The 16,918-nt window shown below is 43.0% G+C and overlaps 3 protein-coding genes across 3 annotated transcripts in view; 2 read left to right on the top strand and 1 right to left on the bottom strand.

Moving 5' to 3' along the window:
- The window catches only part of IFT56 (intraflagellar transport 56), a 206,796-nt gene that overhangs the window by 132,378 nt on the left and 57,500 nt on the right, over positions 1 to 16,918 (bottom strand). The gene's annotated exons all lie outside the window — the stretch shown is intronic.
- Positions 1 to 16,918, top strand: part of LOC127051530 (guanylyl cyclase C-like) — a 63,401-nt gene that overhangs the window by 42,651 nt on the left and 3,832 nt on the right. Inside the window, exons 18-24 of the mRNA XM_050953946.1 lie at positions 806 to 943; positions 5,568 to 5,656; positions 6,943 to 7,034; positions 8,479 to 8,637; positions 14,174 to 14,366; positions 15,015 to 15,189; positions 16,251 to 16,349. Of these exons, the coding sequence (XP_050809903.1) occupies positions 806 to 943; positions 5,568 to 5,656; positions 6,943 to 7,034; positions 8,479 to 8,637; positions 14,174 to 14,366; positions 15,015 to 15,189; positions 16,251 to 16,349 (945 nt within the window). The remainder of the gene's footprint in view (positions 1 to 805; positions 944 to 5,567; positions 5,657 to 6,942; positions 7,035 to 8,478; positions 8,638 to 14,173; positions 14,367 to 15,014; positions 15,190 to 16,250; positions 16,350 to 16,918) is intronic.
- PLBD1 (phospholipase B domain containing 1) overlaps positions 1,263 to 16,918 on the top strand; it is a 219,305-nt gene continuing 203,649 nt past the window's right edge. The window contains exon 1 of the mRNA XM_050954286.1: positions 1,263 to 1,270. The gene's annotated coding sequence lies outside the window, so the exon portion shown is untranslated. The remainder of the gene's footprint in view (positions 1,271 to 16,918) is intronic.

Raw genomic sequence — 16,918 nt, 5'->3', positions numbered from 1 at the left:
CCTGTTCTGTTCATTCCCTCTGGATCATCTGTCATTGGCCACTGTCGGACGACAGGATACTGGTCTAGATGGACCTTTGGTCTGACCCAGTAGGGGTGTTCTTACATTCTTATTTTTATATTAGTAACAGGTTTCTCTTCTTTCTCTGGCAGCTCAGCGGGAAATGTTGTTACAAGCAAACTGTATTGGATGTTAGAATTCATCCCCTGAAACAAAGTTTTTTCATCACAACAGGGTGGTGTTTGCATTATGACTGCTGTGCTGCAGCTCAGAGAATGTTTTTGCTTTACATTATGATACAATATCAACATGTCATGATAGGTTGGTACAACAGAATAACACCACAATGTCTAGATATCATGGTGACCAGTGTACAAGAAATACATATGTATGTTGTTATCTAGCCACAGATGTTATGGCACAATGATGCTGTCAGCCTCAAAAGCATTTGGGGATTATTTTCATAGATTCATGGAATTTAAGGCCAACAAGGACCTTATCACCATCCAATCTGAGCTTCTGCACAACACAGGCCATAGAACCTCACCCAGTAATTCCTGCATCTAGCTCAACAACTTGTGTTTGAACCTAAGCATATCTGGTAGTCAGTTATTCAGTGTTTATTGAAGTCGGCCCTTCCGCACAACAGCTGTACAAATATCTGAACAATACCAAGCTCTAGTGGGGATGGGGGTAACAATAGTAAGAAGATAAAATTAAAACAACATGAAGGGGATGAGGTTCTGAAGAAGCTCACACAAATCAGTTTCATCTCTCTCTGTATCTACCACTTCTGGCTGCTCAGATCTGTGGACAGCTCCTGAACACCTTCGTCATGCTGATGTGTCTCAGAAAGGTGATGTGTACAGCTATGGAATCATTGCACAGGAGATCATCTTGCGCAGGGAGACCTTCTACACTAACTCCTGCTGGGACCATAAAGGTAAAATACTAAAAACCCACATCTGTCTTACGCTACAAATGTAACATTTGGATGTTGTGGCTGTGACTGTCACATTTTCCATAATTTTTAGTGAAAAACACTGTCTCTGTTAAATACATGAGCTGCTACTTTTCTCACTGGGCAATGAATTAAGAGTCTAAGGGTATGTCTTCTAGGCCTCCAGCTTCCGTTCCATCCTGTAATGAAGTCAGATCATTGAGATCACTGCTGTGGAGGTCATTGCAATAAGTGGCCTGGTAATAGCCTCTCTCTCACACTTTTATGTCTGGCAAACTGGAAGATCAGAATAGCAAGAAAACAATCCAGGTGCTAGAGGAAATGGTAAATGTAGGGAGATTTTTAAAAAATTCCATATGTCATTTGGCCAAATTATGCAACTAAGTAGGACTGGGTAGGAAACAGTTTTCCAGTCCTGTGAGAAATTTTATGATTTTGAAAAGCTTCCCATGCTACAGTGGGACAAAACTGAGACCTTTGAAAAAAAAATTGTGAAAAATCAAAATGGTCAGCTATAGAATAACCAATCGCCTAGTGGTTATGGCATTCATCTAAGATGGAGGAGACATGAGAGACCTAGGTTCAAGTCACTGCTCTGCCTAATTCATAGCAGAGCTTGAACTGTGTTATCTACATCCCAGCTGAGATAGATACTAATAGCTATCAGCTATTCTAAGGTGGATCTCTTCTGTTGGAGCTGATCTGCTTCGTGTAAGTTAAATAATCATTGGCTCAGAAAGAAAGACTGACTCTATAGCCCCATGGTTAGGGCACTCACCTGGGATGAGGTAGACCTATGTTCAGGTCTCTGCTCTGAATTAGGTAGAGCAGGCCTAGAACCTATGGCCTTATGGCTCCTGCATCCTAAGAAAGGGCCATAACCAGCAGGCTATTCCAGGGTCTCTTGCTCTTTTATTTTGAGTAGAAATTTTGACTTGGAGCTGAGAAAAATTTTAATCAAAACAGCACTTTTCACAGGATTTGACAAATCAAAATTTTGGATGAAAAACTTTGTCAAAAAATTCCTGACCAGCTCTGCAGCAAAGGGGGATATGAGAAATGTCTACAATTACTTTAAGGGCATGAACATGAAGGGCCAGACCTTCACAGGTATTTAGGTGTCTAGTGGGATTTTCAAAAGTGCCTAAGCAGTTTAGGTCCCTAACTTCCATCAATTTGAATGAGTTAGCTGCCTAACTCACTTGGCGGACAGCGATCGATCCAGCGGGAGTCGATTTATCCTGTCTAGTCTAGACGCGATAAATCGACCCCCCAAGCACTCTCCCGTCGACTGTGGTACTCTACCAGAGCGAGAGGCACAGGTGGAGCTGATGAGAGATCATCCTAGTGGGCTTCTTAGTCACTTAGGCATTTCTGAAAATGTTACCTTTAGGCCAGCTTTCATCTGATTGTGGACAATGCATGACTCTTCCTCATATTATGAACATAACTTTTAGGTCTCTGTCTGCCTGATTTGTCAAAGACTTTGCCAAAAGCTTTGTAGGCCAGTGAGATAATTGTGTTAGGTTTACATGGATAGAAGGCTATGCTAATAAAAGACCCACAATGGACAAACTTATCTGCAAACAAGACGCTTCATAGTTATCAAAGTAGTTTCTTTTATTGGGAAGCCAACATTGTATTGTTCCTGAAATGGACAAATTTTGTTTATATGATGTAAATCCAATGTTACAACACCAGAATCCATCTATCATTATAAATTAGAATAACCATATGTATGTAAGAGTTTAGGATTCCCCAGATTGCATATTGATAACGAGTTCAGACACCTCTTCTGCCTCTAAGTCATCCTGCCAAATCCTCCCTGTGTTTGTTTAAACACGTAATACAGCAGCACCTCAGCCTCCCAATTAGCTTTTTCCCTCTAAACATGTTAGAATTTCTGGGGTAACCTCATCATGCACCTTGCCCAGACACTTAATGTTTATACTCTGGAAAAAACAGCCTTTCATTTGCTAACTCAATACAAAAGAACATTTAAGAAAGCTCATTTTGGGTAGAGGGGACATTTCAGATTTATTTTTGGGTTTCTGTTTGCCTAAAAAACAAACAAGCAAATCATCACCAATTTTTGAAAGTTTACAGTGCTCTACTTATTTAGAAGATAAGGAATCATTAGCTAAACATACTATATTCATGGCATATTGGTCATCTTTATAACCTTGTCTGCCCAAGAGCATACTGTGTGTCAAATGATGCCTGGTCCTGTGTGGGAGTACAATTGGGAGCAGAGTATAAGAAGTCTTATTCCTGCTTGTGCAGGGGGTAGGCACAATCCCACTGAACACAAGGATTTGATAAGCGTAGTGTCACTACTGGCAAAGGACTCCCCAAAATGGGTGAAGAGGGGAATGGGGGGATATACTCTCCCTTCCATACTTCAGCCAGCCGGGCTGCATGTGAGGGTGAGAGAGCAAGTTGCACTCTTTCAAAAGGTGTTTCAGGGGCCATGTTTCCCTGCCCGCCACTCCCACTTAGCTAGTGGCGTTAGGGTCACAATCTGTCTCTGTGTTGACTTTGACCTATGTTTTATCATGAAGCTTCACCATTTTAGAAAAGTTTTGTCCATTCCAAATCACTTTAGTGTTTCCATCCCGTAGGCTTAGACCAACTTACTGACAGCTTTCTCAGCATTAGGAGATGCAATCCATGCCTCTTGCTGGAGTGGCTCACAGGTGACAGGACATTTAATAGTCTCCTAATATTAGTAGTGGCTAAATCTACTGGGCATGAAGCCTCTTTGGCCACTCTGGATTCACCGAGTAACTTTTTTTAAATCTGTGGGCCAATCTTTTGTTAAGATTTTAAAGTTTCTCTTTAGCAATGAGACTACATCCACATTCCATGGAGCCTTTCCCTTTATTTATAGTATTAGGGATGTATAGGTGGTTGATGTAACCAGTTCTGATATTAATCCTGATTTCAGAAGTTGGTTAAATAAGTTTAGCATGCATTCAGACAGCTGAGGGGTTAGGTTTTATGGTATGCTGCCAAGAATCAGTGGGGATTGGGACTCACTATTAGGAAGATTTTCAAAGACCTCAACAGTTCCTCTTTTATAAATGTTTGGCCTAGGATCAGAGAGAGGACAGGTAACAAATGAAGAATTTTTGAATTATGCTTGAGTCATATTCTGCCTCTGAAAAGAAACTTCTAGATACTATGATGATTGGCATGCTGTAAATACCATAGATAGATAGATAGACAGATAGATAGACAGACCAGTAATAGGCAAAAAATCTCCCTGCTGTATGTGTAGAATCATTTGTGATACCTCTTACAGAAGCCTTTTACATGATTGGGTTAGCAGAACATTCATTATTGTGTGCTAGGAAGCAAGCTAATGGTTTGTTGATGGCACGGTATGAATGAGTTTTGAAAACATGACTGAATTCTGTCATGTTCAGGAGTCAGACAGTCAGAGGTGAAAGGAAGCCAGTATGCCCCAGTATGGAGCACCGGGAAAAGCTGTGGCCCAGCTTCCCTGGGCAGCAATTTAAAGGGCTTGGGGCTCCTAGCAGCAGCTGGAGCCCCAGGCCCTTTAAATTGCCACCACAGCCCTGCTGCTGGAGCCTTGAGGTAGAAGCAGAGGGGCTCAGGGCTCAGCCGCTGTGACTGCCCCGGGCCCTTTAAACCGCTGCCGGAGCCCCCAGCTGCCACCACTACTCCAGGGCTCTGGGGGCTATTTAAAGGGCTGAGGTGGTAGAAGCAGGGAATCCCCGGGCCCTTTAAATAGCCCCCAGAGCCCTGGGTAGCAGCGGCAGCTGAAGGCTCCGGCAGTCGTTTAAAGGGCCCGGGGCGGTCGTGGTGGCTGAGCCCTGGACCCTTTAAACTGCTGCTGGAACCCCCGGCTGCTGCTGTTACCCTGGCAGGGGAGGGAGAGGGCACTTACCGGTACAGGGTGGGCCGGGGCTGGCTCTGACCCCCCCATTCCCACCCCTTCCACCCAAGGCCCCACTCCTTACGGAGGCCAGAGCTGGCCCCCACCCAGTCCCATACCAGTAAGTCTCTATTTCTACTTTCACCCCTGCAGAGAATTTTGGTAGGATGGGACAGTGTCTTCCTGCTTATGGGTACAAATAAGGCAACAAACTGCCATGTTTCAAAATTATACTCATATACATTAAAGTTCTGATTTGTAAAGGGGCTGAGCATCTGCAGCTTCAATTGCCTTTGTGAGATTGTGCTCTGCACTTCTGAAAATCGGGCCATAATGTCCTAATGGGCCTCTCATATTACCATTTACTATGGCTACACCCCATCCTGAGAAAGGCACTAATATAGCTACTGCCCACTTGGGAAGTTGTCATGTCCATGTCTATCATGCCCAATGCATTAATACATGCACATGTACCTTCCTGTTCCTTTCATTTCTCAGGTGGCTTCAAGTCACTCTGTTCTGGCCTTGAGCCTTATAACTAGAAACCCCCCAAAGTTCGGATCCAGATAAAAAAAACATGGGTGTCCAGAGCCATGCTTTTGCTTTGGGCCCATCTCTATTTAGAATACTACCTTCGCATACTGAACTCACCCAGAAATGCACTGCCGCTTTATTGTTTAAATATTGCACTTTTTTTTTCATTAGAGAAACTCTACAGAGTGGAGAGTGGCAAAGGAGTTAGACCCTTCCGCCCAGACCTGGTCCCAGAGACTGCAGGAGAAGGAGAGCTGGAAGTAAGCCTACACTAAAGGAAAAGAGGAAATGCTTCTAGCCAGGCCAGAGATGGCTGGTGTGGGAGGATGAAGGCTATGCACACTGTATGTTTCAATGCTGTGGCCTTTCAGGAAGAAAAAATATCCCATAATTAACATCAGTGAAGTGAAATGTAATTCACTGGACTTCTTTCTTCCTCACTCCAGTGCCCACAACACAGCATTTCCTTCTTCTGCACCTGGCGGCTTCCAACAACTACAACATGTGTTAAGGGTGACTCTTTCGGAATTCACATGGTGTCCAGTGGGAGGCATTTGCCAATCCACTGGAAAAGAAAAAAAAAAAAAAAAAAAAAAACAACTCAGAGGATATTTTCCCCACTTTTAGAATTACGTTTTTTAAATTGCATTAAAATTGTGATGGGACATATGGGACAAAGACGACCCCTGTTTCATTCTAAGGAACAGATGTATGTTTAGTATGGCACAAGTGTCTGTTCGTTCTGACCAGATGCATCATGAGGAGGGTGTTTCACCTTTGTCTGCAGCATCAGCTATTAGCCAATTCTGCAGGTTGGATAACTGGGCTAAGTGATTAATCATCTGATTCTACATGACAAGAGCCCAGATACTAGACTTCATTAATGGATTGTCTGATCCAGTGTGGCAAATCCTATATTCTTAAGTGGAGTGATTTATGGGGTCTATGTAACTATTTGGGAAAGGGCTACTATTATCTTTTGACAACACTTTCAAACAGTAGTACAGTATTCATTTCTATATTACAGTAGTATGTCTTTTAAAATGTTGATATTATTAAACCACAATAATCATTAAACGCTAGAGAGGGTATCTCAGAGGACTGGTAACAGCATGACTTTTTATCTCTGAGTCACCAGTTCTAGCCAGGACCCAAGCTCAGGGAATTGGGGATGGAATTACTAAGGCTTTCACTTCTAGATCAGTAATTACAGTCTGGTACCAGGTTGGGGGATTGGATCCTTTCACTTGGCTTTCATTATGGACCACTGATTCAAATTCTGTTCAGGTTGGTAGTCATTACTGAATGTCAGTATCATCTGTCTGCTGACCAGTGGCTAACGTGAAGCGAGTGTTGCTGTAAGGTGCCTATAATGAATTCCCTGATCACAGATTAATAACAATTAAAGTTTAATAAGTTACTGGCCAAGAGGGATGGGAGAGGAATTCCATATTGACTAGTGAACAGATCCTGGTCTTGCTGTTTAACCCTATTACCCTTCTTTGCAACTGCTCACCTGAATTTCCCCTGGGTTGTACATTCTCAGGTGTATATGCTTGTAAAAAGTTGCTGGGAGGAAGATCCAGAGAAAAGGCCTGACTTTAAGAAAATTGAGAGCACTCTGGCTAAAATATTCAGGTAAGCACTGTGTTCTGAACTCCCAGCTACTTGGATGCTGATAGTTCTAGGTGTGTATTCTGATGCAACATGACTCAATCAGTGGAAAAACAGAGCTCACTTGACTGGGGCAGGTGTGGGTGTGTGAGAGAGATGATCACCCAGAGCCCAAATTATTATATTGTGTAAATAGAGACTACCCAAGTGTCTGATAATGGATCATGATGTCGAGGTTTCAGGAAATTGGTGGAGTTGGATATTCTGGGGATGAGATGATTAGAAAGTTCAGGTGACTTGTTTTGGTGAGATTAATGGATTCAGATGACCATAGAATGAGGTGAATGAAAAGATCAGGTTACCCAGAGTAAAGTAATTATAGGGTTTGAGTGAAAGGAGTTCCCTGTCATACTTTTTCTAATCTAGTTATTTAAAAGTCCCAAACAATGGGTTTTCAGCCACTTCCCTTCAGAGACTATTTCACAACTTTTAAACCTATTCCCATAAGTCTGTCCCACCAGCCACATGCTTATATTTTTTTTGCTCTTCTCTGAACTTCCAGATTGTCATTATTGTTCTGATAATGTGGTGTCTGTAACTGAACACAACATTCCAGATGAGGTCACATGAAAGAAGTCCAGAAAAATAGTTAGATTCACCTCCAGGAGCATGGAGGAGCACACAGTTCATGCCCAACAACTGCAGAGGCAGTTGCATTAGAGGAGGGCTTACCCCAGGGGAGGGCACTTGGTTCCACTTCCACCTTAACATGGATGTTTTGCTTGGGGAAAAGGCAGTTTCCACCAGAATCTAAATTATTGGATCTTCCAGCCCTCTTGGCCCCATCCACTTCATAGGCTGTATCTGCTAGCTCAGGACCCCAAGTGAAGCAGAGATTATGACTGGCTTGTGCTATATCATCTCTGCTTCTGGCAGATGGTCCATTGATGGGAATCTTCAGTCCAGGTCCCACCAGTGGAAACCAGCAGATCTCAATGAGTGAAATATGACCCACAACCTGTTACTTCCCCGTTTGGTGATAAGATGCCATTGCAAAGGCAGCCCAAAATTGTATTGGCTTTTTTTGGTGCTATATCCCTCTGCAAATTCATATCTAATTTGCTGCCTCCTATCACCTCTAGCACCTTCTCAGGATTCTCGCTTTCCACGGTACTTTCTCCTGTTGAATATTTGTTTCTCAGGTTATTTTAAGTGACCTGACACTGTGGAGATTAGCAGGGCCAGGAGAACTGGGGCTCAGAAAATTAGCAAGACAGGGTGACCTGGGTGGGCCTGAGGCCTTTATGCCTTAAGAATAAACCTTTGCTAAGAGGTGAAATTATGAGCTTTGAGCAATTTCCATTCTAACTGCAAGGAAGCCATGCTCTGAAATAACCTTCTGTAGCTCACTTTTGCCTGTGTCCTGCCAATGTGCTTTCTTCATTCTTTTCCCTACCACTGTTACCAGTAACTACCATGGTCAGACCAATGAAAGCTACATGGATACCTTGATCCGGCGTCTGCAGCTGTATTCCCGGAACCTAGAGCATCTGGTAGAGGAGAGGACGAAGCTCTACAAGGCAGAAAGGGACAGAGCGGACAGGCTTAACTTCATGCTGCTCCCACGGTGAGTGTTGACCAGCAGGGGTTTCCATGCAGTAGGAAGCGTTCAGTATTGACTGTGAGGCTCACTGGGGTGTAATGCATCAGAATCATTGTGGGAGGCTCCAACCACAGTGAGCATGAAGGTGTGAATAATACTTGTTCCACAGAATAAATTGTAACAGTTCACAGTGCTTGCCTCCAGAGATCCAGATCAGACAAAATGGGTTAAAATATTCTGTGAGTTATAACAAGTGACTAAAAGCAGAATTTGGCCCATTTTCATTCTTTTTTGCCTATGATTGGCATTATCACCTTTCAAATGAGCTGTAGAACTTAGGTCCTGAACATATAAGGTGATTAAAGATCCCATGTCTTTACCATTTAGCCTTTACTGACTGTTAACCCACATTAGGACAGTCCTCTCTTGAGGTGGTGGATTTGGTTTGGTTTTGCAGGGCTCTGATTGAAAATGCTGTTTTGCCAGCAGACCATAATATTCATGGCCTGGTTGAAATTTATAATGATTTTTTTGTCCACAGCTATTAATACAGTATCCCCAACATCCTCTTTCTTACGTTTTTTTCATCTCCTACGCTGCCATGGTTTACAGATGACTTGCAAAAGGGGAGCAAGTGGGGTGACTGCTAGGGCACTTCAGGAGGAAGTTTTGTGCTAATTAGACTAACTGGAACATTAAGAACTTTTACAGTTTTATGATGCCATGGTTGTGCAGGAGGCAAAGAAAGATTTGTTTGTGGCAAGCAGGCTGAGAGCTAGCTGGCTGAAGCATCACAGACATAAGATTGATGTTGAGGTTGAGTGGGTTGAGGGAAACTATCAAAAGAATTTGCAAAGATTATATTAGATCCCCAGATGAAGGGACAGCCATTTATGGAACATGTTGGTAATATGGGTGTTTTGTTAGACTGACGACTGCTCCAGGGTGCTTTGCTAGAAGCTATAGCCAAAAGTCTTGTATCTGGTGAGATGAATGTGACAGTTTCTTTCAGATGCAGGCAGACCTTACCACCATTGTTTATGCTTCTGTCACTTTCAGCCTAGACTACTCTAATGAGCTCTACTGATATATCTTGATATCACTTGGAAACTGAAGCTGGTACAGAATGTAGCTGCCTGCTTATTGAGTGGAATTTCACACTAAGAGCACATAATGCTGGTGCCCTGGGATCTGCACTGGCTGCCTGTTGGTATCCAAGTGGAGTAGAAGGGTTGGGTTTCACTTATAAAGTACTAAATAGTTTGGGACTTGGTTGCCCATGAGACCACCTCTCTCCCTAAACTGTACTGCTGCAATTGTGGTCAACAGAAGACCTTGATACAGAAGAAACTGGGCTGTCAACATGTTATTCTCTGTGAAGCCTGATCTGCTCTGGATCATGCTTCTCATGTGGTCTGCCAGATCAGCTAACTTTCCAAAGAAGCTATGTCACAACTTGCCAGGAGCAAGGCATCTTGTGCCATATTCCCTTTGCTAGACGAGTAACAGTTAGTTGAAATTAATCTAAAAAAACGGGCTTTTAAACTCTCAATAAAAATGAAGGTTGTTGCATGCTTAAACTGAAGGTGAAGTCAAATTGTGAGCCCCTGACCTGGTCGTGGATGGTTTGGGTTAACACTGGGGAGCTGATCTCCTGCTCCAGCTTCCCCCCATGCTCCCTCTTAGGAGAAGCAGAGAGGCAAGTCTGATTGCCTACTGCCTCCTCAGGGCTCTTCTAGCTGCTGAAGGACCAAGTCTTATTGGTTCTGCCAGTACCAGAACCTGAGTGGCTTCTCTAGGCCGTGCTCAGAGGTCTGCACTCATGGCCCCTCTTTCCCAGACGATACTCTGCCTTTGGGCAGATTTGTCAGGGTGCTGATGCATCCAGCACGGGGGCAGGGAAGGCCTGGTATACCCCATCACATGCTACAAGGTCCATTTGTAGATGAGGTGGATGGAAAAAAATGAGAGCAATGTAATTTATGCTTGTATTTGATATTGTGATTTTAATTTGTTATGGGGACACTCAGAGCTTTAAATGTGTCTCTGTTGGTATTAGAGTTATAAATCAAAGTAAATTCATAAACATAACTGAATGTCTCTGTTTACGTGAATGGAGGTGGGATCAGTGTTGGTGATCCTAACAAATTCCAACTTGGAGAATTATATTCTGCTAACCTAAAATCAGACTGCAGTTTCATTTGGAGAAAGTCTTCGTTCCTTCTAAAATGGAAGCGTTGTTTTTGTTGTGTGCTACTGATGAGTTGCCATATTCTGTCCCAGAAATTATTGTATTTCAGCAGTGGATGAAATAATCCTTATACCCACAGTGTGTAAAGTGCTTTGGGATCCTCCAAGATGAATGACTCTAGAGAAACATAAATTATCATAAAAGTCGTCTACCATTTTGAAAGTTCTCACTTGCAGTTTATTTATAGATATTCGCTCTCTTTTAAAAGCTGGAGGTTATCCTAACACTGATCCTGTATTTCTTTGAATCAGAGAATCAAAGACTGCTTCCACCTCTCCTCTGTTCTAGTTCCCCCATCTACCCAGCTCAGCAGGTGGTAAAGTTGCAGGGCTCCCAGTTCCCTCTGCACTCTACTCTTTCTGATTCCTCATACAGGATCTTTGGGGAAAATGTACAGCAGAAAGTGAAAATGGGACATTGTTTGCACAGACAGAAATTCAAAGTTTTGACAGAATTTGTCAATTACCTAGGAACTGCTCTAACCTGCCAGTGCCCAGGAAGTCCATGTCTAAGGCCCCAATTCAGCACATCACTTAAGCACATGGTTAAAGTTAAAATTATTTGCTAAATCAGAGCCTTAACTAGGAAGTACTTGCAGAGGCTCAAAACCTCCCAGATCTGATCTAAAATTAAAATACTACTTAATGATTTAAAAGATGGGAGAAAAAAATCCAGGCTTGGTCTACACTTAAAAATCAGGTTGACATAGATACATCAGTCAGGGGTGTGAAAAAGCACCCCCCTGACCGACATAACTATAATGAACTAATCCTCAGTGTTGAAACAGCTATGTTGATGGAAGAATACCATTGTTTAGTGAAGTGGGATTCCTACACCAACAGAAAATCCCCTTCAGTTGGTGGAGGCTGCATCTACGCTACAGAGTTATGCCGGCATAGCTATGACTTTTAACTATGCCAGTATAGTCTTCGTAGTGTAGTCGTACCTTAGTTTGTTATCTGTAAAGTGTGGTTGAGTGGAGAAGGGTGGTATTGTGGTAAGCCCTTTCTGATTCACCTGTAGTTAAGATTTGTAACTCAAGAATTTAAAGTTATCTTGCCACAGATGAGCACTTTCTAGCTTATGCATGTCTCACCATGACCAATAAAATAACTGATCTATTTGAATGCTAATGAAGAGAGTTGTTTGCCTGGAACTGGCCAAACCAGTCCTCCTCTGTATATCTAGGTGTCACATCTGAAAGACTTACAGGAGGATGCTAGAGGGAGACCTGTAGGTGCCATGTGCGAACAGAGGGCTATATAATCTGGAGATAATTTGAAACAGCATGGATTCCTAGACTTCATGTAATCATTATACATGATGATGGCCATACAGACACACTGATTTAAAAACAAGCTTGAGGATGGAATGAGGTCCTTGGGAGTACAGTGGACAAACATTTCACAAAATGAATTAACACCTATTTTTAAGATTACTTTTCAGTTAATTATGTGACATAACCTGTGAATTTTGAATTTAATGTCTACATATCTTTAGCTTCTTTCATCCTCAAGGATCCTGAAGTTTTTTTTACAAGCTTTACAAATGATATATATGGGAATCAATTCACCTTCTCCAGCAATGCAGTCACCTCTGTGGTGGCATACAGCAGCAGTTTCAACAGCAAACACCACCACTAAGGTCTTGTCTACATATTTAGTGTGGAGTAAGCTAGGGTGTGAATTTAAAGCACACTATCTATTTTACTCTCTGTGTAGACACTCTATTTTGCACTAAAATGGTCTTTGTGCGCTTTAGCTTAATATACTTTCAAACTCCTAGGATTGTTAAGAATGACAGACTGCCACTGACAACTGAAACAGAATTGGGAATTCAGGGAGGCAGAATCTAATTAACCAACTTGGAATTTGGCCAGGACACCAAGCCAAACACCCCCAGTCTTGTCAAGAACAAGATGTACAGAGAAAGAAGTATAGCTATGTCTGTACAGCCCCAAAGTTTATACGATGAGGGTGTGACTTGAAGCACACTCTAATGTGTTCTGTTGTAACTTCTCCATATGGATGCTGCAGGCATGAACTAACTACTTCACATTAACATAGTCCTCTTTAAACAGGACTAAATTAGTGCAAACTCAGTACCTTTTAGATTGCACCCACAGCATCCACAGGGGAGTTATAGCACAGCACACAAATGTGTGCTGCAGTTCAGACCCCCATAGTCAAAACTGTGGGGCCATGTAGACAAGCCCTGTGTCTCCTTGGCTTTAGTGTGCACAATTCCAAGCTAGAAACTTGAAAGCAGGTCTTGGGAGGAGCCTGCCTGCCTGATCCAGTCTTGTCTCTGAATTTTCTCTGTTATTATATATAGGGAGTGTGGCAAATTGCTGGCACTATTATGATGGGTCCCACACTTTCTCCTCTTGTGAGGGTTCAGGGCACCATTTCTCACCCCTGAACTGGGGTATCAGCTGTCCCACTAGTGTCCCAGAAAAGGGGATTGGAGAGGGAGGGACCTGGGCCCACCCTCTACTCCAGGTCCCAGCCCAGGGGCCCTACGGATAGCAGTAAACCACTTGAAGTAGCAATTCCTTCCCCTGGGCTACTTCCCTTTCCAGCCCTTCAGCTTGTGGGGCTTCCTGCCCTCTCTCCACTTGGGCCAAGTTTCTCCCAACCCCTTGTGTCTGTAGAGTCCCTCTGCTCTGCACAAGCCAGGTTTCCCTTTACCTAGAGTCTTGGTCTTCTGGCCCACCACAGCACTTCTCCAAACTGCTCTCCACTCCAGCACCAAACCACTCTGCTTCAACTCCTTCAAACTACTCTCCTCCAAATTGTTCTCTGCTCCAACACCAAACCACTCTGCTTCAACTCCTCCCACTGTCTGATTGAAGCAGGGGGGTTTCATCAGGTGACTGGCTTCAGGTGCTCTAATTGGCATAATTGGTTTCAGGTGCTCTAATTAATCTGTAGCAGCCTGTTTGCCCTCTACAGGGAATAAGGCTGTCATCATCCTGGGGCTTACATATCTCCCATCTATCACTCTCCTGCTGCCCTCTGGCCATGCTATATCACAGGATGCATAGGAAGGCATAGCGTTTTACAAAAATATAAGAAAAGGAGTTTACAATCTAAATAAGAGCTTATAATCTAGAAGGCTCTTGTAGCCAGAAATGCTAGCGTGTCTGACTTTCTAAGTGCCTGTTGAACTCATCACCAGAAGGTTGGTTTGTTTTCTTATCAAACCTCTATTTCTGAAACACGTACAGCTGTCAGGTCTAGGAGGTTAAGTTGTCCTCTAAAGCAGAAGGTATATTTATCTCCGTTTCCCTTCCACCTTTCTTTACAGGCCAGTGGTAAAATCTTTGAAGGAAACTGGGCAGGTAGAGCCAGAGCTGTTTGAAGCAGTAACCATCTACTTCAGCGACATTGTCGGCTTCACCACGCTATGCCAATACAGCACCCCCATGGAAGTGGTGGACATGCTCAATGACATCTATAAGAACTTTGATCACATTCTTGACCATCACGATGTTTACAAGGTGAACAGAGCCACACTTACACTTAAATTATAATCAAGGTACATAAAACATCCCATACAGAGTAATTGGGAATAAAATTTGGTAACAAAGGCTCAAAACCAGTATGCTAAGTAAACACAAATGAGAGAAGTACAAGCCAAGATTACGTCTCTCTAATGTGCTTCACATAGCTGTCTGTAAATGGTTTTTGATACCAAGTAGCAGAGCTAGCTCCAGGGTTTTTGCCACCCCCAGCGGCGAAAAAAAAAAGCTCCGAGTTTGCAATCAGCGGCAGCTTCACCGCACCGCTTTCTTCTTCGGCAGCACTTCAGCAGCCGGTCCTTCCCTCTGAGAGGGACCGAGGGACCTGCTGCTGAATTACCGCTGAAGAGCCCAGCGTGTCACCCCTTCCCCTTGGCCGCCCCAAGCACCTGCTTGCTGGGCTGGTGCCTGGAGCCGGCCCTGCCAAGTAGTCACAGATTCATTACCTAGAATGCTGTGTATTGAGCACTTCACTACCAGAAAGATGTCATCTAATTGGAAGGAACATGGCAACCCTTCACTTTCAAAGAGGAGATCAACAAGATGATTCTAACAGGCCTTTTCCATCTGCAATTTATATGTATCTTCCAGTAACTGGGAATGGTAACTGTTAATCATGTTCCACAGGTGGAGACCATTGGTGATGCGTACATGGTGGTGAGTGGCTTACCAAAGAGAAACGGCAACCGCCACGCAGTGGACATCTCTATGATGGCACTGGATATCCTTAGTTTCATGGGGTCCTTTGAATTACGACATCTTCCAGGCCTGCCTGTTTGGATTCGCATTGGGATTCACTCTGGTATGGGGTCATGGCATCTTAACATGAATGACATAGCTATTCTATCTAGATCAAAAAGTAAACAATGATTAAAAGTGCTCATGCTTCATTATTCATAAATTGATTCTCTGTGAAGACTATGGCATAGCATGACACACAACTGGCCAGAAGCACTGTCAGTCACCTTCCTCAAAAGCATCAGGTATAAAAGACCATTGTTGGAGGAAGGGCAATGGACTTAAATAAACCATTGGCTTGCTCCCATACCATTTAACAACCCCATCTCTGTGATGTTGGTAGCCGAGCAAACCAACCTCTGTAGTTCCTTATGAGATTGAGTTGGTGACATTTATACCCACCTGAGTCCTTAGAGACCTTTCCTCCCCCCTGAAAAGTAGGCCTGTGTTAAATGCTTTTGAGACAAATGTTCTCACCAGGCCCACTTGAGAATCAATTTTTGTTTTACTTTATTAGAGTGGCATTGTGGATAATCCAAAGAGCCCAAGTACTTGGGGAAACTTTATCTTTGTATTTTTGCTTGTTTCAGTACTCTGTTGTTTATGTCCATCACCAGAGAAGGAATATAACAATTCAGTTATTTGGGAAGGCCCTAAAGACATCACCAGAAACTTCTTCATAATTAAGTTCATTCTTTCCATCCCCTGCTTCCAGAGCCGACACTTAGGAATTATGCTAATACTTCTGCATTTTTGTCTATACAGAAATATATTCAAATAGTCTTTTAATATATTTAATACATTTAATATATTTTACAAGCTGAACAGAGATAGGCCTGGTCTACAGTTGGATTGGAGATCTCCAGACACTGTACAAAGTGATGTAGATAGTGCTTTCAATCAGTGCTGACCCCAATGCCCCTGCTCTGCTACTAGAAGTACCATCTTCCAGATGAGACCACTCACCCACCGCCGGACACTAACAGATAACTCCCATGTCATCATGCTAATTCCTAAGTTTCAGTTTCTTTCTGGCATGTCTGAGACCTCAAAGGCTTCTCTGAATCCCCATGGAATAACAGCCTCTCTGTCTTTCTCTTTCTCTGCCCTGTCCTCTGCTTTCAGGTCCATGTGCAGCTGGTGTGGTTGGGATTAAGATGCCTCGTTACTGTTTATTTGGAGACACGGTTAACACAGCTTCAAGGATGGAATCCACAGGTTTACGTAAGACTTGAAGCTCACCTCTCTGTGTAATCTGGCAGTAGGCTATTTGTGCGCTCAAATCTAGAGTTCCTTCTCCAGCCAAGAACTACTTTATCATCAAAGCATAGACATTTAAAGATAGAAGATCAAATTGTCCATTCGTCCACTCCACCCTGAAAAATGCAGGCCTATTCCTAGTTCTTGCTTCCTAGTTGATGAAGAGGGTAGGTGCCTGGCTGGCTCAGTTCCTGTGGAACTGGTCATTTTAATGCTGCTGAGATTTAATTTAATTGTATTTATTATATAATTGATTATGTTTGGGCACCTGGTGACTTGGATGGGCATCTTTATTATATTAACCATAAATGAATAAATGTCCCACAGTCTAATAGTTTTGCAACTAGGAATGTTTCCTGGAAGCCAGCCTAAATATTCTTCCCTTTGCTCAGTTTCTTCCCATTCCTTCCCCTTCTTGATATTTACTCCTCCCTCCACTCCCAGCAAATACTGTTATCACATCTATCCTGAGGCTTTGGTTAGTCCAGCTATAATTATTTAATTGTTTTAGTCGTTCCTCATATATAATGTTA

The sequence above is a fragment of the Gopherus flavomarginatus genome, chromosome 1 (genome assembly GCF_025201925.1).
Source record: "Gopherus flavomarginatus isolate rGopFla2 chromosome 1, rGopFla2.mat.asm, whole genome shotgun sequence".
NCBI lineage: Eukaryota > Metazoa > Chordata > Testudines > Testudinidae > Gopherus > Gopherus flavomarginatus.
Note: the sequence above shows the minus strand (reverse complement) of the source record. Positions and strands in the feature narration are given on the sequence as shown.